Source organism: Chiloscyllium plagiosum, unplaced genomic scaffold (assembly GCF_037043375.1).
Source record: "Chiloscyllium plagiosum isolate Xiang-an unplaced genomic scaffold, Cpla_swu_hap1 HiC_scaffold_7, whole genome shotgun sequence".
Taxonomy (NCBI): domain Eukaryota; kingdom Metazoa; phylum Chordata; class Chondrichthyes; order Orectolobiformes; family Hemiscylliidae; genus Chiloscyllium; species Chiloscyllium plagiosum.
Window position 1 is genome coordinate 34,860,324 of NW_028270145.1, and position 27,061 is coordinate 34,887,384.

Consider the following 27,061-nt stretch of genomic DNA (forward strand, 5'->3'; position numbering starts at 1 on the left):
GGGGCCAGAGTTTAGATCAGATCGGTGTTGGGGCCAGAGTTTAGATCAGAGCGGTGTTAGAGCCAGAGTTTAGATCAGAGCGGTGTTGGAACCAGAGTTTAGATCAGAGCGGTGTTGGAGCCAGAGATTAGATCAGAGCGGTGTTGGAGCCAGAGTTTAGATCAGAGCGGTGTTGGGGCCAGAGTTTAGATCAGAGCGGTGTTGGAGCCAGAGATTAGATCAGAGCGGTGTTAGAGCCAGAGTTTAGATCAGAGCGGTGTTAGAGCCAGAGTTTAGATCAGAGCGGTGTTGGGGCCAGAGTTTAAATCAGAGCGGTGTTGGAGCCAGAGTTTAGAACAGAGCGGTGTTGGAGCCAGAGTTTAGATCAGAGCGGTGTTGGGGCCAGAGTTTAGATCAGAGCGGTGTTGGGGCCAGAGTTTAGAACAGAGCAGTGTTGGGGCCAGAGTTTAGATCAGATCGGTGTTGGGGCCAGAGTTTAGATCAGAGCGGTGTTGGGGCCAGAGTTTAGATCAGAGCGGTGTTGGAGCCAGAGTTTAGATCAGAGCGGTGTTGGGGCCAGAGTTTAGATCAGAGCGGTGTTGGGGCCAGAGTTTAGATCAGAGCGGTGTTGGGGCCAGAGTTTAGATCAGAGCGGTGTTAGAGCCAGACTTTAGATCAGAGCGGTGTTGGGGCAGAGTTTAGATCAGAGCGGTGTTGGAACCAGAGTTTAGATCAGAGCGGTGTTGGAGCCAGAGTTTAGATCAGAGCGGTGTTGGAGCCAGAGATTAGATCAGAGCGGTGTTGGAGCCAGAGTTTAGATCAGAGCGGTGTTGGGGCCAGACTTTAGATCAGAGCGGTGTTGGGGCCAGAGTTTAGATCAGAACAGTGTTGGGGCCAGAGTTTAGATCAGAGCGGTGTTAGAGCCAGAGTTTAGATCAGAGCGGTGTTGGGTCCAGAGTTTAGATCAGAGCGGTGTTGGGGCCAGAGTTTAGATCAGAGCGGTGTTGGAGCCAGAGTTTAGATCAGAGCGGTGTTGGGGCAGAGTTTAGATCAGAGCGCTGGTGGGGCCAGAGTTTAGATCAGAGCGGTGTTGGAGCCAGAGTTTAGATCAGAGCGGTGTTGGGGCCAGAGTTTAGATCAGAGCGGTGTTGGGACCAGAGTTTAGATCAGAGCGGTGTTGGAGCCAGAGTTTAGATCAGAGCGGTGTTGGAGCCAGAGTTTAGATCAGAGCGGTGTTGGGGCAGAGTTCAGATCAGAGCGGTGTTGGGGCCAGAGTTTAGATCAGAGCGGTGTTGGAGCCAGAGTTTAGATCAGAGCGGTGTTGGGGCAGAGTTCAGATCAGAGCGGTGTTGGGGCCAGAGTTTAGATCAGAGCGGTGTTGGGGCCAGAGTTTAGATCAGAGCGGTGTTGGGGCAGAGTTTAGATCAGAGCGGTGTTGGGGCCAGAGTTTAGATCAGAGCGGTGTTGGAGCCAGAGTTTAGATCAGAGCGGTGTTGGGGCAGAGCTTAGATCAGAGCGGTGTGGGGGCCAGAGTTTAGATCAGAGCGGTGTTAGAGCCAGAGTTTAGATCAGAGCGGTGTTGGGGCCAGAGTTTAGATCAGAGCGGTGTTGGAGCCAGAGTTTAGATCAGAGCGGTGTTGGGGCAGAGTTTAGATCAGAGCGCTGGTGGGGCCAGAGTTTAGATCAGAGCGGTGTTGGAGCCAGAGTTTAGATCAGAGCGGTGTTGGAGCCAGAGTTTAGATCAGAGCGGTGTTGGGGCCAGAGTTTAGAACAGAGCGGTGTTGGAGCCAGAGTTTCGATCAGAGCGGTGTTGGAGTCAGAGTTTAGATCAGAGCGGTGTTGGGGCCAGAGTTTAGAACAGAGCGGTGTTGGAGCCAGAGTTTAGATCAGAGCGGTGTTGGAGCCAGAGTTTAGAACAGAGCGGTGTTGGAGCCAGAGTTTAGATCAGAGCGGTGTTGGGGCCAGAGTTTAGATCAGAGCGGTGTTGGGGCCAGAGTTTAGAACAGAGCGGTGTTGGAGCCAGAGTTTAGATCAGAGCGGTGTTGGGGCCAGAGATTAGATCAGAGCGGTGTTGGGGCCAGAGTTTAGAACAGAGCGGTGTTGGAGCCAGAGTTTAGATCAGAGCGGTATTGGGGCCAGAGTTTAGATCAGAGCGGTGTTAGAGCCAGAGTTTAGATCAGAGCGGTGTTGGAACCAGAGTTTAGATCAGAGCGGTGTTGGAGCCAGAGATTAGATCAGAGCGGTGTTGGAGCCAGAGTTTAGATCAGATCGGTATTGGGGCCAGAGTTTAGATCAGAGCGGTGTTAGAGCCAGAGTTTAGATCAGAGCGGTGTTGGAACCAGAGTTTAGATCAGAGCGGTGTTGGAGCCAGAGATTAGATCAGAGCGGTGTTGGAGCCAGAGTTTAGATCAGAGCGGTGTTGGGGCCAGGGTTTAGATCAGAGCGGTGTTGGAGCCAGAGTTTAGATCAGAGCGGTGTTAGAGCCAGAGTTTAGATCAGAGCGGTGTTAGAGCCAGAGTTTAGATCAGAGCGGTGTTGGGGCCAGAGTTTAGATCAGAGCGGTGTTGGAGCCAGAGTTTAGATCAGAGCGGTGTTGGGGCAGAGTTTAGATCAGAGCGGTGTTGGAGCCAGAGTTTAGATCAGAGCGGTGTTGGGGCCAGAGTTTAGATCAGATCGGTGTTGGGGCCAGAGTTTAGATCAGAGCGGTGTTAGAGCCAGAGTTTAGATCAGAGCGGTGTTGGAGCCAGAGTTTAGATCAGAGCGGTGTTGGGGCCAGAGTTTAGATCAGAGCGGTGTTGGGGCCAGAGTTTAGATCAGAGCGGTGTTAGAGCCAGACTTTAGATCAGAGCGGTGTTGGGGCAGAGTTTAGATCAGAGCGGTGTTGGAACCAGAGTTTAGATCAGAGCGGTGTTGGAGCCAGAGTTTAGATCAGAGCGGTGTTGGAGCCAGAGATTAGATCAGAGCGGTGTTGGAGCCAGAGTTTAGATCAGAGCGGTGTTGGGGCCAGAGTTTAGATCAGAGCGGTGTTGGGGCCAGAGTTTAGATCAGAGCGGTGTTGGGGCCAGACTTTAGATCAGAGCGGTGTTGGAGCCAGAGTTTAGATCAGAGCGGTGTTGGGGCCAGAGTTTAGATCAGAGCGGTGTTGGGGCCAGAGTTTAGATCAGAGCGGTGTTGGGGCCAGAGTTTAGATCAGAGCGGTGTTAGAGCCAGAGTTTAGATCAGAGCGGTGTTGGGTCCAGAGTTTAGATCAGAGCGGTGTTGGGGCCAGAGTTTAGATCAGAGCGGTGTTGGAGCCAGAGTTTAGATCAGAGCGGTGTTGGCGCAGAGTTTAGATCAGAGCGCTGTTGGGGCCAGAGTTTAGATCAGAGCGGTGTTGGAGCCAGAGTTTAGATCAGAGCGGTGTTGGGGCCAGAGTTTAGATCAGAGCGGTGTTGGGGCAGAGTTTAGATCAGAGCGGTGTTGGGGCCAGAGTTTAGATCAGAGCGGTGTTGGAGCCAGAGTTTAGATCAGAGCGGTGTTGGGGCAGAGTTTAGATCAGAACGGTGTTGGGGCCAGAGTTTAGATCAGAGCGGTGTTGGGGCCAGAGTTTAGATCAGAGCGGTGTTGGGGCAGAGTTTAGATCAGAGCGGTGTTGGGGCCAGAGTTTAGATCAGAGCGGTGTTGGAGCCAGAGTTTAGATCAGAGCGGTGTTGGGGCCAGAGTTTAGATCAGAGCGGTGTTGGGGCAGAGCTTAGATCAGAGCGGTGTGGGGGCCAGAGTTTAGATCAGAGCGGTGTTAGAGCCAGAGTTTAGATCAGAGCGGTGTTGGAGCCAGAGTTTAGATCAGAGCGGTGTTGGGGCCAGAGTTTAGAACAGAGCGGTGTTGGAGCCAGAGTTTAGATCAGAGCGGTGTTGGAGTCAGAGTTTAGATCAGAGCGGTGTTGGAGCCAGAGTTTAGATCAGAGCGGTGTTGGGGCCAGAGTTTAGAACAGAGCGGTGTTGGAGCCAGAGTTTAGATCAGAGCGGTGTTGGAGCCAGAGTTTAGAACAGAGCGGTGTTGGAGCCAGAGTTTAGATCAGAGCGGTGTTGGGGCCAGAGTTTAGATCAGAGCGGTGTTGGGGCCAGAGTTTAGAACAGAGCGGTGTTGGAGCCAGAGTTTAGATCAGAGCGGTGTTGGGGCCAGAGTTTAGATCAGATCGGTGTTGGGGCCAGAGTTTAGATCAGAGCGGTGTTAGAGCCAGAGTTTAGATCAGAGCGGTGTTGGAACCAGAGTTTAGATCAGAGCGGTGTTGGAGCCAGAGATTAGATCAGAGCGGTGTTGGAGCCAGAGTTTAGATCAGAGCGGTGTTGGAACCAGAGTTTAGATCAGAGCGGTGTTGGGGCCAGAGTTTAGAACAGAGCGGTGTTGGAGCCAGAGATTAGATCAGAGCGGTGTTGGAGCCAGAGTTTAGATCAGAGCGGTGTTGGGGCCAGAGTTTAGATCAGAGCGGTGTTGGAGCCAGAGATTAGATCAGAGCGGTGTTAGAGCCAGAGTTTCGATCAGAGCGGTGTTAGAGCCAGAGTTTAGATCAGAGCGGTGTTGGGGCCAGAGTTTAAATCAGAGCGGTGTTGGAGCCAGAGTTTAGATCAGAGCGGTGTTGGGGCCAGAGTTTAGAACAGAGCGGTGTTGGAGCCAGAGTTTAGATCAGAGCGGTGTTGGGGCCAGAGTTTAGATCAGATCGGTGTTGGGGCCAGAGTTTAGATCAGAGCGATGTTGGAGCCAGAGTTTAGATCAGAGCGGTGTTGGGGCCAGAGTTTAGATCAGAGCGGTGTTGGGGCCAGAGTTTAGATCAGAGCGGTGTTGGGGCCAGAGTTTAGATCAGAGCGGTGTTAGAGCCAGACTTTAGATCAGAGCGGTGTTGGGGCCAGAGTTTAGATCAGAGCGGTGTTGGGGCAGAGTTTAGATCAGAGCGGTGTTGGAACCAGAGTTTAGATCAGAGCGGTGTTGGAGCCAGAGTTTAGATCAGAGCGGTGTTGGAGCCAGAGATTAGATCAGAGCGGTGTTGGAGCCAGAGTTTAGATCAGAGCGGTGTTGGGGCCAGAGTTTAGATCAGAGCGGTGTTGGGGCCAGAGTTTAGATCAGAACAGTGTTGGGGCCAGAGTTTAGATCAGAGCGGTGTTAGAGCCAGAGTTTAGATCAGAGCGGTGTTGGGTCCAGAGTTTAGATCAGAGCGGTGTTGGGGCCAGAGTTTAGATCAGAGCGGTGTTGGAGCCAGAGTTTAGATCAGAGCGGTGTTGGAGCCAGAGTTTAGATCAGAGCGGTGTTAGAGTCAGAGTTTAGATCAGAGCGCTGTTGGAGCCAGAGTTTAGATCAGAGCGGTGTTGGGGCCAGAGTTTAGATCAGAGCGGTGTTGGAGCCAGAGTTTAGATCAGAGCGGTGTTGGGGCCAGAGTTTAGATCAGAGCGGTGTTGGAGCCAGAGTTTAGATCAGAGCGGTGTTGGAACCAGAGTTTAGATCAGAGCGGTGTTGGGGCCAGAGTTTAGATCAGAGCGGTGTTGGAGCCAGAGTTTAGATCAGAGCAGTGTTGGGGCAGAGTTCAGATCAGAGCGGTGTTGGGGCCAGAGTTTAGATCAGAGCGGTGTTGGGGCCAGAGTTTAGATCAGAGCGGTGTTGGGGCAGAGTTTAGATCAGAGCGGTGTTGGGGCCAGAGTTTAGATCAGAGCGGTGTTGGAGCCAGAGTTTAGATCAGAGCGGTGTTGGGGCCAGAGTTTAGATCAGAGCGGTGTTGGGGCAGAGCTTAGATCAGAGCGGTGTGGGGGCCAGAGTTTAGATCAGAGCGGTGTTAGAGCCAGAGTTTAGATCAGAGCGGTGTTGGAGCCAGAGTTTAGATCAGAGCGGTGTTGGGGCCAGAGTTTAGAACAGAGCGGTGTTGGAGCCAGAGTTTAGATCAGAGCGGTGTTGGAGTCAGAGTTTAGATCAGAGCGGTGTTAGGGCCAGAGTTTAGATCAGAGCGGTGTTGGGGCCAGAGTTTAGAACAGAGCGGTGTTGGAGCCAGAGTTTAGATCAGAGCGGTGTTGGAGCCAGAGTTTAGAACAGAGCGGTGTTGGAGCCAGAGTTTAGATCAGAGCGGTGTTGGGGCCAGAGTTTAGATCAGAGCGGTGTTGGGGCCAGAGTTTAGAACAGAGCGGTGTTGGAGCCAGAGTTTAGATCAGAGCGGTATTGGGGCCAGAGTTTAGATCAGAGCGGTGTTAGAGCCAGAGTTTAGATCAGAGCGGTGTTGGAACCAGAGTTTAGATCAGAGCGGTGTTGGAGCCAGAGATTAGATCAGAGCGGTGTTGGAGCCAGAGTTTAGATCAGATCGGTATTGGGGCCAGAGTTTAGATCAGAGCGGTGTTAGAGCCAGAGTTTAGATCAGAGCGGTGTTGGAACCAGAGTTTAGATCAGAGCGGTGTTGGAGCCAGAGATTAGATCAGAGCGGTGTTGGAGCCAGAGTTTAGATCAGAGCGGTGTTGGGGCCAGGGTTTAGATCAGAGCGGTGTTGGAGCCAGAGTTTAGATCAGAGCGGTGTTAGAGCCAGAGTTTAGATCAGAGCGGTGTTAGAGCCAGAGTTTAGATCAGAGCGGTGTTGGGGCCAGAGTTTAGATCAGAGCGGTGTTGGAGCCAGAGTTTAGATCAGAGCGGTGTTGGGGCAGAGTTTAGATCAGAGCGGTGTTGGAGCCAGAGTTTAGATCAGAGCGGTGTTGGAGCCAGAGTTTAGATCAGAGCGGTGTTAGAGCCAGAGTTTAGATCAGAGCGGTGTTAGAGCCAGAGTTTAGATCAGAGCGGTGTTGGGGCAGATTTTAGATCAGAGCGGTGTTAGAGCCAGAGTTTAGATCAGAGCGGTGTTGGGGCCAGAGTTTAGATCAGAGCCGTGTTGGGGCCAGAGTTTAGATCAGAGCGGTGTTAGAGCCAGAGTTTAGATCAGAGCGGTGTTGGGGCCAGAGTTTAGATCAGAGCGGTGTTGGAGCCAGAGTTTTGATCAGAGCGGTGTTGGAGCCAGAGTTTAGATCAGAGCGGTGTTGGGGCAGAGTTTAGATCAGAGCGGTGTTGGGGCCAGAGTTTAGATCAGAGCGATGTTAGAGCCAGAGTTTAGATCAGAGCGGTGTTGGGGCCAGAGTTTAGATCAGAGCGGTGTTGGAGCCAGAGTTTAGATCAGAGCGGTGTTGGAGCCAGAGTTTAGATCAGAGCGGTGTTGGAGCCAGAGTTTAGATCAGAGCGGTGTTGGAGTCAGAGTTTAGATCAGAGCGATGTTTGGGCCAGAGTTTAGATCAGAGCGGTGTTGGAGCCAGAGTTTAGATCAGAGCGGTGTTAGAGCCAGAGTTTAGATCAGAGCGGTGTTGGAGCCAGAGTTTAGATCAGAGCGGTGTTGGAGTCAGAGTTTAGATCAGAGCGGTGTTGGAGTCAGAGTTTAGATCAGAGCGATGTTTGGGCCAGAGTTTAGATCAGAGCGGTGTTGGGGCCAGAGTTTAGAACAGAGCGGTGTTGGAGCCAGAGTTTAGATCAGAGCGGTGTTGGGGCCAGAGTTTAGATCAGAGCGGTGTTGGAGCCAGAGTTTAGATCAGAGCGGTGTTGGAGCCAGAGTTTAGATCAGAGCGGTGTTGGGGCCAGAGTTTAGATCAGAGCGGTGTTGGAGCCAGAGTTTAGATCAGAGCGGTGTTGGAACCAGAGTTTAGATCAGAGCGGTGTTGGAACCAGAGTTTTGATCAGAGCGATGTTGGAGCCAGAGTTTAGATCAGAGCGGTGTTGGGGCCAGAGTTTTGATCAGAGCGGTGTTGGGGCCAGAGTTTAGAACAGAGCGGTGTTGGAGCCAGAGTTTAGATCAGAGCGGTGTTGGAGTCAGAGTTTAGAACAGAGCGGTGCTGGGGCCAGAGTTTAGATCAGAGCGGTGTTGGAGCCAGAGTTTAGATCAGAGCGGTGTTGGAGCCAGAGTTTAGATCAGAGCGGTGTTGGGGCCAGAGTTTAGATCAGAGCGGTGTTGGAGCCAGAGTTTAGATCAGAGCGGTGTTGGGGCCAGAGTTTAGATCAGAGCGGTGTTGGAACCAGAGTTTAGATCAGAGCGGTGTTGGAGTCAGAGTTTAGATCAGAGCGGTGTTGGAGCCAGAGTTTAGATCAGAGCGGTGTTGGGGCCAGAGTTTAGATCAGAGCGGTGTTGGAGCCAGAGTTTAGATCAGAGCGGTGTTGGGGCCAGAGTTTAGATCAGAGCGGTGTTGGAGCCAGAGTTTAGATCAGAGCGATGTTGGGGCCAGACTTTAGATCAGAGCGGTGTTGGGGCCAGAGTTTAGATCAGAGCAGTGTTGGAGTCAGAGTTTAGATCAGAGCGATGTTGGGGCCAGAGTTTAGATCAGAGCGGTGTTGGGGCCAGAGTTTAGATCAGAGCAGTGTTGGAGTCAGAGTTTAGATCAGAGCGGTGTTGGGGCCAGAGTTTAGATCAGAGCGGTGTTGGGGCCAGAGTTTAGATCAGAGCGGTGTTGGGGCCAGAGTTTAGATCAGAGCGGTGTTGGAGCCAGAGTTTAGATCAGAGCGGTGTTGGAGCCAGAGTTTAGATCAGAGCGGTGTTAGAGTCAGAGTTTAGATCAGAGCGCTGTTGGAGCCAGAGTTTAGATCAGAGCGGTGTTGGGGCCAGAGTTTAGATCAGAGCGGTGTTGGAGCCAGAGTTTAGATCAGAGCGGTGTTGGGGCCAGAGTTTAGATCAGAGCGGTGTTGGAGCCAGAGTTTAGATCAGAGCGGTGTTGGAACCAGAGTTTAGATCAGAGCGGTGTTGGAACCAGAGTTTTGATCAGAGCGGTGTTGGAGCCAGAGTTTAGATCAGAGCGGTGTTGGGGCCAGAGTTTAGATCAGAGCAGTGTTGGAGCCAGAGTTTAGATCAGAGCAGTGTTGGAGCCAGAGTTTAGATCAGAGCGGTGTTGGAGCCAGAGTTTAGATCAGAGCGGTGTTGGGGCCAGAGTTTAGATCAGAGCAGTGTTGGAGCCAGAGTTTAGATCAGAGCAGTGTTGGAGCCAGAGTTTAGATCAGAGTGGTGTTGGAGCCAGAGTTTAGATCAGAGCGGTGTTAGAGTCAGAGTTTAGATCAGAGCGGTGTTGGAGCCAGAGTTTAGATCAGAGCGGTGTTGGGGCCAGAGTTTAGATCAGAGCGGTGTTGGGTCCAGAGTTTGGATCAGAGCGATGTTGGAGCCAGAGTTTAGATCAGAGCGGTGTTGGAGCCAGAGTTTAGATCAGAGCGGTGTTGGAGCCAGAGTTTAGATCAGAGCGGTGTTGGAGCCAGAGTTTAGATCAGAGCGGTGTTGGAGTCAGAGTTTAGATCAGAGCGATGTTGGGGGCAGAGTTTAGATCAGAGCGGTGTTGGGGCCAGAGTTTAGATCAGAGCGGTGTTGGAGCCTGAGTTTAGATCAGAGCGGTGTTAGAGTCAGAGTTTAGATCAGAGCGGTATTGGGGCCAGAGTTTAGATCAGAGCGGTGTTGGGGCCAGAGTTTAGATCAGAGCGGTGTTGGGGCCAGAGTTTAGATCAGAGCGGTGTTGGAGCCAGAGTTTAGATCAGAGCGGTGTTAGGGCCAGAGTTTAGATCAGAGCGGTGTTAGAGTCAGAGTTTAGATCAGAGCGGTATTGGGGCCAGAGTTTAGATCAGAGCGGTGTTGGGGCCAGAGTTTAGATCAGAGCGGTGTTGGGGCCAGAGTTTAGATCAGAGCGGTGTTGGAGCCAGAGTTTAGATCAGAGCGGTGTTAGGGCCAGAGTTTAGATCAGAGCGATGTTGGGGCCAGAGTTTTGATCAGAGCGGTGTTGGGGCTAGAGTTTAGAACAGAGCGGTGTTGGGGCCAGAGTTTAGATCAGAGCGGTGTTGGGGCCAGAGTTTAGATCAGAGCGGTGTTGGGGCCAGAGTTTTGATCAGAGCGGTGTTGGGGCTAGAGTTTAGATCAGAGCGGTGTTGGGGCCAGAGTTTAGATCAGAGCGGTGTTGGGGCCAGAGTTTAGAACAGAGCGGTGTTGGAGCCAGAGTTTAGATCAGAGCGGTGTTGGAGCCAGAGTTTAGATCAGAGCGGTGTTGGGGCCAGAGTTTAGATCAGAGCGGTGTTGGGGCCAGAGTTTAGAACAGAGCGGTGTTGGGGCTAGAGTTTAGAACAGAGCGGTGTTGGGGCCAGAGTTTAGATCAGAGCGATGTTGGGGCCAGAGTTTTGATCAGAGCGGTGTTGGGGCTAGAGTTTAGAACAGAGCGGTGTTGGGGCCAGAGTTTAGATCAGAGCAGTGTTGGGGCCAGAGTTTTGATCAGAGCGGTGTTGGAGCCAGAGTTTAGATCAGAGCGGTGTTGGGGCCAGAGTTTTGATCAGAGCGGTGTTGGAGCCAGAGTTTAGATCAGAGCGGTGTTGGGGCCAGAGTTTAGATCAGAGCGGTGTTGGAGCCAGAGTTTAGATCAGAGCGGTGTTGGGGCCAGAGTTTTGATCAGAGCGGTGTTGGAGCCAGAGTTTAGATCAGAGCGGTGTTGGGGCCAGAGTTTAGATCAGAGCGGTGTTGGAGCCAGAGTTTAGATCAGAGCGGTGTTAGGGCCAGAGTTTAGATCAGAGCGATGTTTGGGCCAGAGTTTAGATCAGAGCGGTGTTGGGGCCAGAGTTTAGATCAGAGCGGTGTTGGGGCCAGAGTTTAGATCAGAGCGGTGTTGGGGCCAGAGTTTAGATCAGAGCGGTATTGGGGCCAGAGTTTAGATCAGAGCGGTGTTGGGGCCAGAGTTTAGATCAGAGCGGTGTTGGGGCAGAGTTTAGATCAGAGCGGTGTTGGAGCCAGAGTTTAGATCAGAGCGGTGTTGGGGCCAGAGTTTAGATCAGAGCGGTGTTGGGGCCAGAGTTTTGATCAGAGCGGTGTTGGAGCCAGAGTTTAGATCAGAGCGGTGTTGGAGCCAGAGTTTAGATCAGAGCGGTGTTGGGGCCAGAGTTTAGATCAGAGCGGTGTTGGGGCCAGAGTTTAGATCAGAGCGGTGTTGGAGCCAGAGTTTAGATCAGAGCGGTGTTGGGGCCAGAGTTTAGATCAGAGCGGTGTTGGGGCCAGAGTTTAGATCAGAGCAGTGTTGGGGCCAGAGTTTAGAACAGAGCGGTGTTGGGGCCAGAGTTTAGATCAGAGCGGTGTTGGGGCCAGAGTTTAGATCAGAGCGGTGTTGGGGCCAGAGTTTAGATCAGAGCGGTGTTGGAGCCAGAGTTTAGATCAGAGCGGTGTTGGGGCCAGAGTTTAGATCAGAGCGGTGTTGGGGCCAGAGTTTAGATCAGAGCGGTGTTGGAGCCAGAGTTTAGATCAGAGCGGTGTTAGAGCCAGAGTTTAGATCAGAGCGGTGTTGGAGCCAGAGTTTAGATCAGAGCGGTGTTGGGGCCAGAGTTTAGATCAGAGCGGTGTTGGGGCCAGAGTTTAGAACAGAGCGGTGTTGGAGCCAGAGTTTAGATCAGTGCGGTGTTGGAGCCAGAGTTTAGATCAGAGCGGTGTTGGAGCCAGAGTTTAGATCAGAGCGGTGTTGGGGCCAGAGTTTAGATCAGAGCGGTGTTGGAGCCAGAGTTTAGATCAGAGCGGTGTTGGGGCCAGAGTTTAGATCAGAGCGGTGTTGGAGCCAGAGTTTAGATCAGAGCGGTGTTGGGGCCAGAGTTTAGATCAGAGCGGTGTTAGAGCCAGAGTTTAGATCAGAGCGGTGTTGGGGCCAGAGTTTAGATCAGAGCGGTGTTAGAGCCAGAGTTTAGATCAGAGCGGTGTTGGGGCCAGAGTTTTGATCAGAGCGGTGTTGGGGCCAGAGTTTAGATCAGAGCGGTGTTGGAGCCAGAGTTTAGTACAGAGCGGTGTTGGAGCCAGAGTTTAGATCAGAGCGGTGTTGGGGCCAGAGTTTAGATCAGAGCGGTGTTGGAACCAGAGTTTAGATCAGAGCGGTGTTGGGGCCAGAGTTTAGATCAGAGCGGTGTTGGAGCCAGCGTTTAGATCAGATCGGTGTTGGAGCCAGCGTTTAGATCAGATCGGTGTTGGAGCCAGCGTTTAGATCAGAGCGGTGTTGGAGCCAGCGTTTAGATCAGAGCGGTGTTGGAGCCAGCGTTTAGATCAGAGCGGTGTTGGAACCAGAGTTTAGATCAGATCGGTGTTGGAGCCAGAGTTTAGATCAGAGCGGTGTTGGAGCCAGAGTTTAGATCAGAGCGGTGTTGGAACCAGAGTTTAGATCAGAGCGGTGTTGGAACCAGAGTTTAGATCAGAGCGGTGTTAGAACCAGAGTTTAGATCAGAGCGGTGTTGGAACCAGAGTTTAGATCAGTGCGATGTTGGAGTCAGAGTTTAGATCAGTGCGGTGTTGGGGCCAGAGTTTAGATCAGAGCGGTGTTGGAGCCAGAGTTTAGATCAGAGCGGTGTTGGAACAGGAGTTTAGATCAGAGCGGTGTTGGAACAGGATTTTAGATCAGAGCGGTGTTGGGGCCAGAGTTTAGATCAGAGCGGTGTTGGGGCCAGGGTTTAGATCAGAGCGGTGTTGGGGCCAGGGTTTAGATCAGAGCGGTGTTGGAGCCAGAGTTTAGATCAGAGCGGTGTTGGGGCCAGAGTTTAGATCAGAGTGTTGTTGGGGCCAGGGTTTAGATCAGAGCGGTGTTGGGGCCAGGGTTTAGATCAGACCGTTGTTGGAACAGGAGTTTTGATCAGGGTGGTGTTGGATCCTGAGTTTTGATCAATTTTTAGGCTGTCCGACTGTAGCAATTCCAAATTCTCTTTTCAATTGTCGGAGCTCTCCTTTATGTTCTCCCCTCGCTTCTATTGATACTTCATGCAGGGGACAAGTCTGGATCAATAGGGCTGTGAATTTCAAATCTTCAAAGCATCAACCCATCTCGTCAAAGCACTCTGTACTCTCTGGACTGTCTGTCTTGATTGGCACTGATTTTTTTCCTACACAGGACTACACAGTCTGACTGATTCTCAGCAGTTCTCTCCCAAAGTGGATCTCTGCACTTACTGAACCAAAGAACATTGTAGCACTGAAGAGACTATTGAATGCATCATGACTTTGTCAACTCTGCAGAAGAGTTATTTATTTTCTTCGACTCTCCCGCCTGTTCTTCACACCCAACAGGAGATGATGGAGACAGCCCCTCGAGAGTTACTGTTCCAAATCCAGTAAATGCAATTCAAGTGTCCGCTTTCAGGCGAACTGTTGGCTGTTTTTGTGAAGCCCGTTATTTGAAGGCCATCTGCAGACTCTTGAATAAGGTGTTGCTAGGTCACAGTCCTCCTCATTGGCATACAAAATACTTGACTTTACCTCTTCTTTCCAGCGTGAAACACAATGAGAAAAGCATATGGAGAGCATGAAGACGTGCACCATCATTGAGTCAAGGAGGCTATATTGGTGTAATATGCACGTTGTCTGCACCATACTGAATAAATCCTGACACTATGCATATTGTGTTCTAAGAATTCTTCACTGTGAATAGATCGGTCAGAGAAGATGTTGTATTCAGAGATGCCAGGCTGTGTGCATTGTGGTTTGTTTGGTTTGAACATTGAGGACTGGTTCGATCTGGTGATCTGTGCTTTGGTTTCTATCACCCAGTTCATTCTTTGGAGCTGTGGTTTCACTCTGGCTGATTAACCACAATGCTTGGGCCCTCGTATCTCTCACATCTTAGTGGCAGGGCTGCTGGATACTGTCCATCTCTAGTTGTCCTGAGACAATGATGGTGGGCACTTGATTTGAACTGTTCCTGTCGTGGTGTTGGGGAGGGAATTCCACCATTCGCCTGGTGACAGTGAAGGAGCAGGGAGATGTGTCTCAGTTGGCAAGGTGTGTGACTCAGAATGGAACTTGGAGGAATTGATGCTTGTGTTGCTTTGTGTTCGGAATAGTCCTGTGCGAGGGAGGTGTTGCCAAATCACATCTTGTGAGTTGCTGCAATGCATTCTGCATGTCTTGCATAACACAGTGGTGACCGGCAGCTAGATATCAAATCTTGTATTAGGCACTGTGTCCTGGAGAGCATGCAGGTCCTTGCATGTGTAGCTGGCAGTTCCTAGACAAACGATGAATGTTGTTAAATTAATGGAATATTTAGTAAGTAAAAAATGTGTTTGGTCACCTTTAAGCTGTTAACAGTTAGGAATTACAGCAGCTGATGTAATAAATATTAGTGGTATCCTGTGCAAAAGGAATTGTTAGCATTCAAGAATAGTTATTTCTCTAGTGCCATTACAAGAACCTTATTTATCAGTCAGCTATTAATCTTTTGAATTCTGTGCTCCAGATGGAGTCTGGGTCATTGACTACATTGAAGGCTGTGTTGGATTTTTGACTGACAAAGGAGTTGAAGATTATGGATGTGAAGGAGAGCAGAGTTGAAGCTACAATCATGTCAGCTATTATCTTTTTGAATGGCGGAACAAATTTGAAAGTGCAATGGCCTACTTTTATGCCTTTTTATTAATAATCTGCTGTAAAGTTTGTCACTGTCAGACTTTTGCTTTCCCTTTGTCTTCAAACTTTTGTTTTCTCTTCCCTCTTCCGTGAAATGTCGGTGTCACTGTGAAAATCGGCCTTTCTTGCCCGTTCCTAATGGCCCTTGAACTGAATGGCTTGCTCGTCCATTTCAAGGGGCAGTTAAGGGTCAGCTACATTGCTGAGAGTCTGGAGTCACATGTAGGCCAGATCATGGAGGGACAACAGATTTCCTTCCCGAAAAGGTATCAGTAAGCCGCTAGGGGTTTTGTAATGATCAGCAGTGGTTTCACAGACCTACAATCCCTGTAAGCTTTGCTGGCACAGGGCTTAGAAGGAATGAGAGTAGCTTCTTTTACAATGATTCTACATTTATCATTAAATGAATTGAAATACTCCCAGGTGTTGTGGAGGGATTGCAACCTGTGTCCCACAGTGGTAGCCTGGATCTCTGGTCCAGTGATGTTCCCTGCTGCCCCATCATTAATAGAATCCCTACCGTGTGGAAGCAGGCTCTTCGGCCCAACAAGTCCACAACGACCCTCCGAAGAGTACCCCACCCAGACCCATTCCTCTACTATTCTACATTTAACCCTGACTAATGCACTTAACCTACATATCCTGAACTCTATGGGCAAGTTAGCACGGCCAATTCACCTAACCTGCACATCATTGGATTGTGGGAAGAAACTGGAGGAAACCCATGCAGACACGGGGAAGATGAGCAAACTCCACGCAGACAGTAGGGCTTTTGCCCGAAACGTTGATTTTCCTGCTCCTCGGATGCTGTCTGACCTGCTGTGCTTTTCCAGCACCCCACTCTTGACTCTAATCTCCAGCATCTGCAGTACTCACTTTCTCCATGCAGACAGCTGCCTGAGGCAGGAATCGAACCCAGGTCCCTGGCACTCTGAGGCAGCAGTGTTAGCCAGTGAGCCACCATGCCGCCCTCTAATCTTATCATTCACTTCCTGTAGGTAGGGCTGGGCAAAATAGGGTGGGAACTAAGAGGAATTTTAATGGTTGCTTTGCTTTTGGAGACAGAGTGCTTTAATAGCTAGTCAAGCTTCAAATCAATCTTGATTGGTGTGCCTTGGCTCCTAACCAAATGGAAAGGAAAAGTTGATGGTAAAAGAGGTCAGGCTTAGATTGCTGCTGTCAGCAATCCTTCGGCTGTGATAAGTGTCCAGTATCCACATCCATCTTCCTTTTTGCTCCCCCAAGTTTGACAACAAAGACTGGAGGTATTTCCCTTTGACTTCCATTGCCGTTGGCTTTGAGTTTGTGGCTTAATCTGTCTTCAGCCCACATGCAGATGCTGTCACCTGAACTTTGGCTATGTCCATGTCTGTGATGTAATCTGGAGCCAACGGTTCTGGCAAAAAACCCAAGCTGTGCGCCAGTGAGCAAGTGGATCGGCACATTATCACTGATTCCTTTTAGCCATTTGCTAACATTTGAGGGCAGTATTTGTACTGATATTGAAAATTTGCTCAGTCAGCCTAATGGCTGGGCAGTGAGTAACTGAGTGAAGCTGTTGTAGGCAGGGCCCTGGTTCAATCCTTGCTCAATCCTGACTTAGCTGTTTAGCGGTGAGAAAACAGTAGCAGCATGTAAAAGAATGCAGGACAACACAGTGCCACCATGATTAACACTGCTGCCTCAGCACTCGGGACCCAGGTTTAATTCCTGCCTTGGGTGACTGTGTATGTGGAGGTTGCGCATTCTGCCTGCGTCTGAGCGGGTTTCTGCAGGGTGCTGCGGTTTCATCCCATAATCCAAAGATGAGCAGTTTAAGTGGATTGACCTAGCTAAACTACCCATAGTGTCTGGGGATGTGCAGGTTAAGTGGATTAGCAATGGTAAGTGTGGGGTTAGGTGATAGGGTAGGGGCTGGGGCTGGGTCTGGGTGGATTGCTCTTCAGGAGGGGTGGTGAAGAATCGATGGGCCCAACGGCCTCCAACTGCACTGTAGAGTTTCTGTGTTTCTATGCGAGGAAGCACATTAATTAAATGAAAGTACTAATTACTTAATGGTGAAATTTCTTGCACATCACTACATTATCTTTAGCTGCCTAGGCCCCAAACTCTAGAACAGTATCTATCTCTAGCTGATGCTGCTTGGCTTGCTGTGTTCTTCCAGCCTCCTGCCTGTCTACTCTGATAATGGTGACTGGCACAACCAGATGTCAATCAGGATACAGGTAGTTCTTCTATAACACAATGGTGGCGTTCTTGTGCAACCCCACATTACAAAAAAACCGCGCTTTAGAAACAGTGCTTAAAGTGTTGGCAATGTAACTGAGTTACAGTTAGCACATATTTTAAAAGTTCATGCTTTAGAAACAGTGTTCATCAATCGCGTTAGAGTGAATTTGTGTTAACAAAATGCGCGTTATAGCAGAATGACTTGTTGCTCAAAGAGGTACAAATTATCACTTAAGGTAAAATTTCTGAATGGGGATTCCCATCATAGCATCGGAGTCATGAGAAGAGCTTAATGCAGCATATTGTCCATGATTTCCAACAGGGAGTGAGCCCACTGGATCATGATATGGGCTCCCTGTGGTACCGGTTTCATACTGGAAGGGGAAAACATATCCTTTACTCCAAATCAAGACTTCACAAAACAAAAGCGATAGGTTTGCTGTCATAACAAAAGATTCAAGGTGATTGGAAGTGGGATAAGCTTAAAAATTCAGTACAGTTCTTACCTAGTTGATTATGAACGTTCATATGTAAGCCTCCCGCTAGTGGGTTGAGTGCCTATATTTATGGACATGTTTCAAGAAGATCTCCAAAGCTGCATCACCATGTAAGTTCCAAAAGAATCCTGCTACATTTATTGAAAGGCTTTGTCAGTGTTACAGAAGGAGCTGTGAAGAGATTGATGGTCATAATTTGAAGTCTTAAGTTTGTAAGTCAGCTGGTTTACTGAGCTGTCCAATTGCACTGCAAAACGACAGACCCCCCTACAGGAATTTGTTCATGTTACCGATGCCAGTTTAGCCCCTTGAGTTCATTTTCCCAAAGACATTTTTTTATGCAGCATTTTGCCATTCGGTCATCATGGTACAATCCATAAAACTGCGTTAAATATCAGGGCATCCTCAATCAAGATTGATAGGGTAAAATGATTAGAATGGTTGACCTGTGGAAAAGTAAAGAAACAGAATTCATATTGATGTTGTGGCATTTTAAATATTCTTTTGCTTTTGGTATAGCATACAAGAGATGAGAAAGATAGGGTTGGGATAGCAGCTAGACCCTGTGATGAAAAGCAATGTACTTAATGTTTGCAGTATATTTTCAATCCTGCATTCTGTTCTTCCACAGAAATCCTGAATGGTGGCATCTATATTGACCAGAACAAATTTCTCTGCTATGTCAACACCATTCATTGGCAAGATATCGTGCGTGACCCTCTCAGTACAGATATTATCATAGTTCCCACCAACACCACCGTGGAGTGTAAGTAACAAACTTTCAAATTTCTGATCAGATAGGACATCGAGACAAAGGTGTCTTTCACAAAGGTTCCATTTCATATCAAACAAACCTTTAACATTATCTGAAATGATTGAGGAATGAGGTTATAGGGAACACTTGTTGAAGAATCACACGCTCACAGCAGCCACATTTTCCACCCTCTAATGTTAACAGATGGAAATTCAATGTTCTTGGACCTAGTTTTGCTAACTGGCTCATTTTTCCTGTAAGTGCCAGGCCATGATGGGATTGCCCAATCGGGAATCAACACTGGTGTCCTCATGCTTGTGAGTGATTGAAGGCCATTTTTAAAAATTCTTTCATGGGATGTGAGCAGCTCTGACAAGGCCAGCATTTATTGCTCATCCTGGTCCTTGAGAAGGTGAAACATCGTGATCCACCTCAGTATTCATCTGAGCTTTTGTTCCAACTAATCTGTTTAATCCTGTTTTCAGGCACTGCCGAGCAGTGGTATCCAATATATTAGCCAATTGTAACATGTGACAATTCAAATGCTAAAGGTTGCATTTTGATTAGTTCGTGGACATAAGAACTAGGAGCAGGATTAAGCCACCTGGCCCTTCAAGCCTACTCTGCCATTCAATAAGATCATGGCTGGTCTCTTTGTGGCCTCAGCGCCACTGAAAAAATTTACAATTGACACTGTCAAAGGTGGCTCAGTGGTTAGCACTGCAGCCTCATAGCGCCAGGGATCCAGGTTCGATTCCAGCCTCAGGCAACTGTCTGTGTGGAGTTTGCACATTCTCCCCGTGTCTGTGTGGGTTTCCTCCGGGTGCTCCGGTTTCCTCCCACAGTCCAAAGATGTGCGGGTCAGGTGGATTGGCCATGCTAAATTGCCCATAGAGTTAGGTACATTAGTCAGAGGGAAATGGGTCTGGGTGGGTTACTTTTCGGAGGGTCGGTGTGGACTTGTTGGGCCGAAGGGCCTGTTTCCACACTGTAGGTAATGTAATCTAAAAAAAAATGTAATTTTAAGATGCCAGTGTGAGAGGTATATTCATCTTTATTTTGATCTTTTTATGCATTTGCTGAAGTGAAGGTAATTTTTTTTTTCATGATTGTACCTGATTTCCTGCCCTTGGTGCTATAACGTGCATTTTGTTAATACAAATTCGCTCTAACGCGATTGATGAATTGGGGACACTGTTTCTAAAGCATAAACTTTTAAAATGTGCATTGTCTGTAACTCGATTATATCACCAACGCTTTCAGCACAGTTTCTATAGCGCCATTTTTCTATAATGCGGGGTTGCACAAGAACCCAACTATCGTGTTATAGAAGAACTATCTGTATCATGATTGACATCTGGTTGAGCCAGTCACCATTGTCAGAGTAGACAGGCAGGAGGCATGTATTCTGTAAGCGTGTGAGACATATTTTTGATGATTACAATTCATCCGTAGGATGTGGATTCCACTAGCAAGGCATTTATTATCCATCTCCAGCTGTCTCTCAGGAGTTGGTTGGTGAGCTGACTTCTTACACAATGCATAGTGTAAGTACATCCAATATTCCTGTTAGGTTGTGAGTTCCAATGATTTTGATCCAACAACACCTGAAGGAATAATGATTCTTCCCAAGTCAGGATGATGTTTAACTTGAGTGAAAGCTTGAAGGGCAGTGATACAAGTGGTACGTTTGGAAGCTACAGTAAAAGGTGCCACGATGAATTGCCCCATCTTGTACAAGGTACACACTGGTGCGCTGGTGGTGCAGGGAATGAATGCTGAAAGCGTTGCTTGAAAGTTGTTCCAAAGAAAACTGCTTTGTCTTTAATGATGCTGAATTTCTTGAGCGTTGTTTCAGCTGCACCCATCCATCATTTCCTCACTTGTGGTGGTGGAGGGTGGTGGAGACAGGAAGTGAGAGTACTCCAGTAGCCAGGACAGTTCAGTTTTATACTAAATATCCTGAGTTTGGCTAACTTGTTGGTTCCCATGCCTTGTCAGCCATTTTGGTTGACAACACTACATTTGACCGAATGGCTTGCATTTATTCATAGACGTATGTCACGTCTATCAGAAACATCCCAGGCACTTCATACACATCAAATTACTTTGAATTGGAGTGATTATTTTAAATGTAGATAGTCATAGAGATGTACAGCATGGAAACAGTATCTTCAGTCCAACTCGTCCATGCCGACAAGATATCCCAACCCAATCTAGTCCCAATATGCCAGCACACAGCCCATATCCCTCCAAGCCCTTCCTATTCATATACCCATCCAGATGCCTTTGAAATGTTGCAATTGTACCAGCCTCCACCACCTCCTATGGCAGCTCATTCCATATACGTATCACCCTCTGCATGAAAAAGTTGCCCCTTAGGCCTCTTTTATATCTTTCTCCTCTCACCTTAAACCTATGCCCTCTAGTTCTGGACTCCCCCACCCCAGGGAAAAGACCTAGTCTATTTATCCTATTCATGATTTTATCTCAGCCTCTGACACTCCAGAGAAAATAGCCCCACCTATTCAACCTCTGCCTTTCACTCAAATCCTCCAACCCTGGCAACATCCTTGTAAATGTCACAGATTCCATAGTCCCATGACCAATGATTGGATGTATTATTTATCGACGTTAGTGTTGGTTGAGGGGAAAGTGTTGATCAGCAGAGGAAAACTAGGGCTGGCTCTTTTTCAAGCACTGGGTTTTTGCTAATGAACACCACAACCAGTAGGTTTACCATCTTATTGCAACGTGGTCATCTACAACAGGATAGACTTTCTTCAATATTGCTACTGGTAATCGTCTTACAAAAACAGAGCTCAAACCCTGAAGTGGGTGGTTGTGAGATCGACTTTTATTTCGGCTGTTTGCTGCTGCTCTGAAATGAAGTTAAAGAAGAATTATTGCTTGTTGTTCACCCATACCTAATGCTAGGCTAAGGCCACATACACGCCCAAGAATTTGTTGTGTACATGGATACAAAGTAGCAGCTCACCATTCGATGATACAACAGGAAGGATGCTGCAAGGTTGCTAGCCTTTCTTCTGTGTCAGGAAATGAATGGAATCTGTCGTGCTTCTGCAGATACCTGGGATACCTTCTCTTAAGATGGATATTGTTTGAAAATGGAAGAATAATACAGGTATGCATACAAAAAAAGAAGAAAAAGCATTGGTTCCTTCAAGGAGAAATTGATCCCATGTAGAGATGGTAATGGACTCGGCAAACTTGGCAGTGAGTGTTCAGAGAATTCTTGCAGAGAAAGAAATATTAATGATTAATCACAAGGTTGCAAAGCATGCTAATGAGTATCCCACTGAACCCTGCAAGGAAGGCTCAGTAAACATAATGCTTTCTGTCAGTCCAAATGCTTTCCTTTTTGTAAAAATTTCAAACAGGAGCCATTCCTGGGATCCCACTGAGCAGCAATGAGCAATGCAATAGGAATAACAGTCGGGGTCATTTCTCAGCTGGGAAGTCCAGTAAAACAAAGAGCGTCAGTGAGCCAATTTGGACCCAACTCCGCTTAATTGCCAGAAGCCCAATTTGTGTGCTGGTCCTTTGAGACTGGGCATAAATAGTTGAAATGAGACTGCTGTACACATTTCTTTCAGAAAACAAAAAGGATCAATGTATTTGAAGTAACATGGTGGGATAAAAGCCTCAAGTATGGACGGACTGTTTTGCTTTTCATGTCGGTTGTCTAATGCAGCCATTCAATGCCGTGAATATGAATTTGCTGCTGAGACTCCCGATAAGTAATTAGAGATCATTAATTAACACTCCATGATCTATGGTTACAGCTGTTATTGCTGAATAAGGCCTGCGAATTCCCCGCTGGGGTGAAATCATTTCACAACAGCTCTGACATATTAGTGAAACACAAGAGGCATATTTCATATTCAAGCCTTACCACAGGAAGGTCAAAGCCATTGGCTGCCTTGCTGTTCTGGAGCTGACTGCTGAAGTGTGCCCGTCCTAATGAACAGTGGATCCCTGTGAGAATATGACCAGCTATTATTAAAAATCGGGAATGCTGTTTACTAAACTTAGATGACATTTAGTGGGAATACATGGCAAATGCATTCTGATTCTCAAGAGGGTGACTTGCTTTTGGAAAGTCAAAAACAATTAAAATGCGACTGAATTTGTTCTCTTGTTCTCAATTCTGAGCCTTGTTCTTATTATCCTAATTTGTTCAAAGTGCTGAAGTGAAACATATGAAGTGCAGGATATGGAGTTTGAATAATTGGGACAGGTGATAGATTATTTGAATTACGTGAACATTCGAGTGCACCTAATATGGGGAACCTAATGAAATAGTCATTTTAGACTCGCTTCCAGATGATGACTGGGGACACACTCAAATTATTTTGAATCTGAACAAACATCCTCCCCACCACTTCACCTTTTAATTGGCCTTCACAGACCAGAAGTCCCATCTCCAATCACCCTTGAATTTCTCCGAATACTTATCCTTTTCACAGGATTGTACATTTAGTTATTGAAAATCTGTCTGATTTTATGGGTTTACAGGCAAATTGCCTGTGGCACAATCTGTCAATTAAGGAATAGAAGATTTCTTGGCTTATTGTAGAAGGTAGAGCTGGACTGGAGGAAGACAGCTGAGAATGACCTTGTACTGGTCGTCCCTGCTAGCCAGAGACACTAGAATACCACATGGCAGTTGACGGAGAATTAGAGGCTGTAATAGGCGCTAAGCCAGAAATTTCCACAAACTCTACCTGACTGTTAAGGAAGAAGGGTAAAGTATTAAAGGTCACCGTATACGCACAAAGAAAGCAAGCTTTTATAAGTTTCTGTACAAAGAATGCTGTGTAGTGTGGAGTAGAAAAATATCATCAGACTTGACCAATGTTTCATAGCTTTGAAGATTGTCAGGTTCAAGGATTTTATGTCATCTGGAAAGATGGTCTGCGCAGTCCACCACAGTGAAGAAGTGGACAGGGCTGGGGTGAGATGGTAGGGAGCTTGGGGGAAGGTTGGGAGCTTTCATTTCCTACAATGTGTGCTGAGAGTTTAAGAGAACAATGTTGGATATATTGACATTAGAACAGTCAAGAGTGGGGGAAATGTGCAAGAGGGTATGGATAGGCCGGCAGAATGGGGCGTTAGATGGCAGATGCAGTTGAATGCATAGAGCAGGGCAAGGATGTGTGTCATGGCAAGATTTTGGAGGGTGTTTAGTGTGTATTGATGCATGTCCTTAAGATAGTGTTACGACATGATAGCAAACACCTCTGCTAATTAAACCAAACACACAGAAAGGTTCTCTCAACCCCCTTGGCTCATAAGTCTCATTCCTGATGAAGGGCTTATGCCCAAAATGCCAATTCTTCTGCTCCTTGGATGCTGCCTGGCCTGCTGTGCTTTTCTAGCACCACACTCTCAACTTGGATCTCCAGCATCTGCAGTCCTCACTTTCTCCCACACAAAAAAGTTCACCTCGCCTTGTAATCGGTTAAAGTACGAGTGACAGAGCACTACCCAAATTCCATTATTTACCAAACAAATATCCATTTAATCTTTAACTGTAAAAGTGAACATTAAACAACAATTATTTGCAACTCTAAGCCTCCTTTGTCTTCAAGATTTGTTATCTCCCTCCCACTCTATAACAATCTACTGATCCAATAAAGCCCCTTTTAATTTACAGCAACATAATGTTTTCAAACCCAGCAGCGGCTGTTGTCTGCAGTGTTGATCTTCCTCTGTTGTAGATCTCCCTGGATCACCTTCGGTCTTCAGCTGCAATGATGTTTCATATGAAAAATGTACCCTTGACAGAAAGTGTTGTCAGGCGGTCTGATAATGGCAGGTGGTGCTCTTTCTCCTGCTAACTGTCCAAAATGCCTGCTCTTTATACCCAAAACATTGGACCATCTCATTAGTTCGATGTTGTCAAAACAGTAAAATTAAAATTCGATTGGGTTTTGGTATCTTGGGGCATAATTTAAACTGATTAGTTAACTTTGAACTGCAGTGAAAACAACTCCGGTATCTCGTTTACAGTCAAATGTTGCATCTTCAAATTGTCCAGTACACTTTGTTCCTGCTAGTCAGTCACATGACAGGTGCTTGCCAGTGTTCACTCTTTCTTAAAGGTACAGTGCACACCTTCAACTTCATAACAATTGACTGCATGAATAGATTAAAATCATAAAAATAGGAACCCTTGGTTTTCTTCTAATGCAGAAAGGCAAGAAATTGGATTGGACACCAATTAGATCTGAGTAAGCTTTTCTACTCCATAGAGTTTAAACATGAGAGTGGTTGGGGACTTGATAGAGTTTAGAAGGATGAATGAGAATCTGATTGAAACTTACAAAATACTGAGAGACCTGGATACAGTGGATGTGGAGAAGATGTTCCTACCAGTAAGGAGAGACTAGGGCCCTAGGACACATCCTCAAAGTGAAGGGACATCCCTTTAGAACTGAGTTGGGGAAGAATTTCTTCAGCCAGAAGATGATGGATCTGTGGAAGTCAATGCTGCAGAAGGCAATGGAGGTCAAGTCATTGGGCGTATTTAAAATAGAGAGAGATAAGTTCTTGATCAATAAGGCGATCAAAGGTTACGGGGAGAAGGCAAGAGAATGGGATTGAGAAACATGTCAGCCATAATCAAATGATGGAGCAGACTTGATGGTTGAATGCCCTAATTTTGCTCTGTCTGTAATGGTCTTATGGTTTTATTGTATTTACAAGTCATGGATAGGAAAGAAAAGCAGCAAAGGCAGAAGGAATGTTTTACCAGAAAAGTATTGAGTATATTGAACATAGTCCTCATGATGCATTGTGTGGGTTTGATTGCGATCCCTTATTCTACCAACTAAAACTATTGCCACTTTCGTTTTGTGGCTATCGGAAGGAGAGCCCATGCAAAAAGAGAACAAGAGTGAGTGAAGATGTCTTTGTTTCCTGTGAAGTACATTAAAATGGATTTTGAACAAGCAACTTATACATGCATGGTACAAATAAACAGATGGTGTGGAATGACAGCAAATTATACACAGGCGATGCCAGCCAGCCGCAGTTTGCAGAGATAATTACCTCAAATGAACTCTAATGCAGCAACAACGTGACACTTAAACAAGGCCCATGACAAGATGTGTAATTACAGCAGTAACCTTTTGAACCCATCAAACAACTGAGATATCATCTTAGAGAAATGAGGGGAAAAGAATGACCCTAAAGAGAATAAATCTCTACAAACCTCTGCAGTGAGCAACAGCTGAAAAAGAGCGTCCTAGGGTAGGCAAATGCACTATAGATGGTCTGTGACCTTTTTAATGCTGAACCCCTGTGGCCTGCTTTTATCTGGCATAACTAGATATCCAAATCAAAGAATCGCTTAGCACAGAAGGGGGCCATTCGGCCCTTTGTGTCTGTTCTGGCTCTATGAAAGAGCTAGCTAATTAGTCCGGCTCCCAGAGCTCTTTCCCCAGAGGCCTGGTATAAAAGTGAGACAGATTAGACTCTGATGAACAGACTGTTATTGATACATCCTAAAGATGATGGGCATTTACAAGCTGGGTGTTGCTTGGGAACAATTGCTACACGTCTGCTGTTTAGGCTTGGAGACTGAAAGAATGCGTTAAATCATCGCTGAGAAAAAGCTTGCTAGAAAGTACAGGAGAGTTTACTTTTGCACGTCAACATGATGATTTGGGGTTTGGTTGATTGCCTTTGGTCAGCGTTTATAACCTTTATTCAATGATTTTGTGAAATCCTTAGGTGTGCATCCTGTCCTGTGAAAACAGAATCGAGCCAGTTTAGCCAGCTTGCTCATTTTCTAGAGCAATGAATACTGTTGATAGAATGTACAGAGTAGCACGTATGGCCAGTTAAACTGTTCAATACAATCATGGCTGATCTTTTGTTTCAGCATGGTGGCTCAGTGGTTAGCACTGCTGCCTCACAGCGTCAGGGACCGGGGTTCGATTCCATCCTCGGGCGACTGTCTGTGAGGAGTTTGCACATTCTCCCCGTGTCTGTGTGGGTTTCCTCCTGGTGCTCCAGTTTCCTCCTACAAGCCAAAGATGTGCAGGTTAGGTGAATTGGCCATGCTAAATTGCCCCATAGTGTTCAGGGATGTGTAGGTTAGGGGTAAATGTAGAGTAATAGGTGGCCTACTCTTCGGAGGGTTGGTGTGGACTTGTTAGGCTGAAGGGCCTCTTTCCACACTGTAGGGATTCTAACAATATCTTTCAGAACTCCATTTCTGTGCCCAAACCACATGCCCCTAGAGTCCCATGGTCTTCAACAATCTCAAATTTGATCTACAACCGCAGCTCCCTGAGGTGGAGATTTCTTCACTCACTCTTTTTCTCTTTTGGCATGGGCTATCCTGCCTGCCTGAAAACATTTCTCCTTGCTTCAGTCCTTTAGCACCTCTTATTTCGGAGACCATGAGCCCCTGATTCTGGAAGCAACGACTCAATATTGACCCTGCCAAACCATCTGGTTGAATGAGGTGCTGCATTAGTAAGGTCATTCTTCCAAGGATTTTTCTTTGGCAATAGGTAAAACAAAACAGAATTATACCGAGTGGCCCTACTCAAGTTTGTGTCAGGTGTCTAATTCTCAACAATATAACGCTTTGTTGTAATGGCCCTTGCAACGAGGGGAAGATCAGTCTCAGTTTGCTCTCCCCACAAATTTTGCAATGATGGGGCCCTCTCTTGCCATTCTGACTTAAGTGGCCTAGACGTTTTCAACTGCTTGGTGTGCAGGGCCCTTGCACACAGATTGAGAGAGAGTTCCCACACTCAGGAGAGCCATTGGACTGCTGGTGTGTCTGTGGAATGAGATCCCAAATCCAACCAACAGATTCAAGAGAGAAAAATGCTAACAAACATTCCAGCACTGGTTAGCACATTGCCCGAAGCACTATTTGGACGACTGAAGCCGTGCTCCGACATGATCCGGACCGGTTACCGACAAACAGAATGCCGGGTTTCAGAACGATGATGAAGATTTATCACAGGCTCCTCTACCTCTTCCTGCTGACAGTCACCTCCTTGGGTTCCTGCCTTTAAACCACCGTCCAATGTCCCGCACTGCAAAAGATGCTGTAACATCGTGAGCCATAGTCTGTCTACTTGTGGTTTTTAACGATTGAGGATTTATTGGATTCCGAAACCATTTAAACACATATTGCGTGGCACCGTGAGGAT

At 47.4% G+C, this 27,061-nt stretch overlaps 1 protein-coding gene across 4 annotated transcripts in view; it reads left to right on the forward strand.

Moving 5' to 3' along the window:
• Positions 1-27,061, forward strand: part of LOC122551916 (receptor tyrosine-protein kinase erbB-4-like) — a 1,076,277-nt gene that overhangs the window by 686,712 nt on the left and 362,504 nt on the right. For all 4 annotated transcript variants that reach the window (XM_087988891.1, XM_087988893.1, XM_087988894.1 and 1 more), the window contains exon 4: positions 17,736-17,870. In XM_087988891.1, coding sequence (XP_087845017.1) covers positions 17,736-17,870 — 135 coding nt within the window. The remainder of the gene's footprint in view (positions 1-17,735; positions 17,871-27,061) is intronic.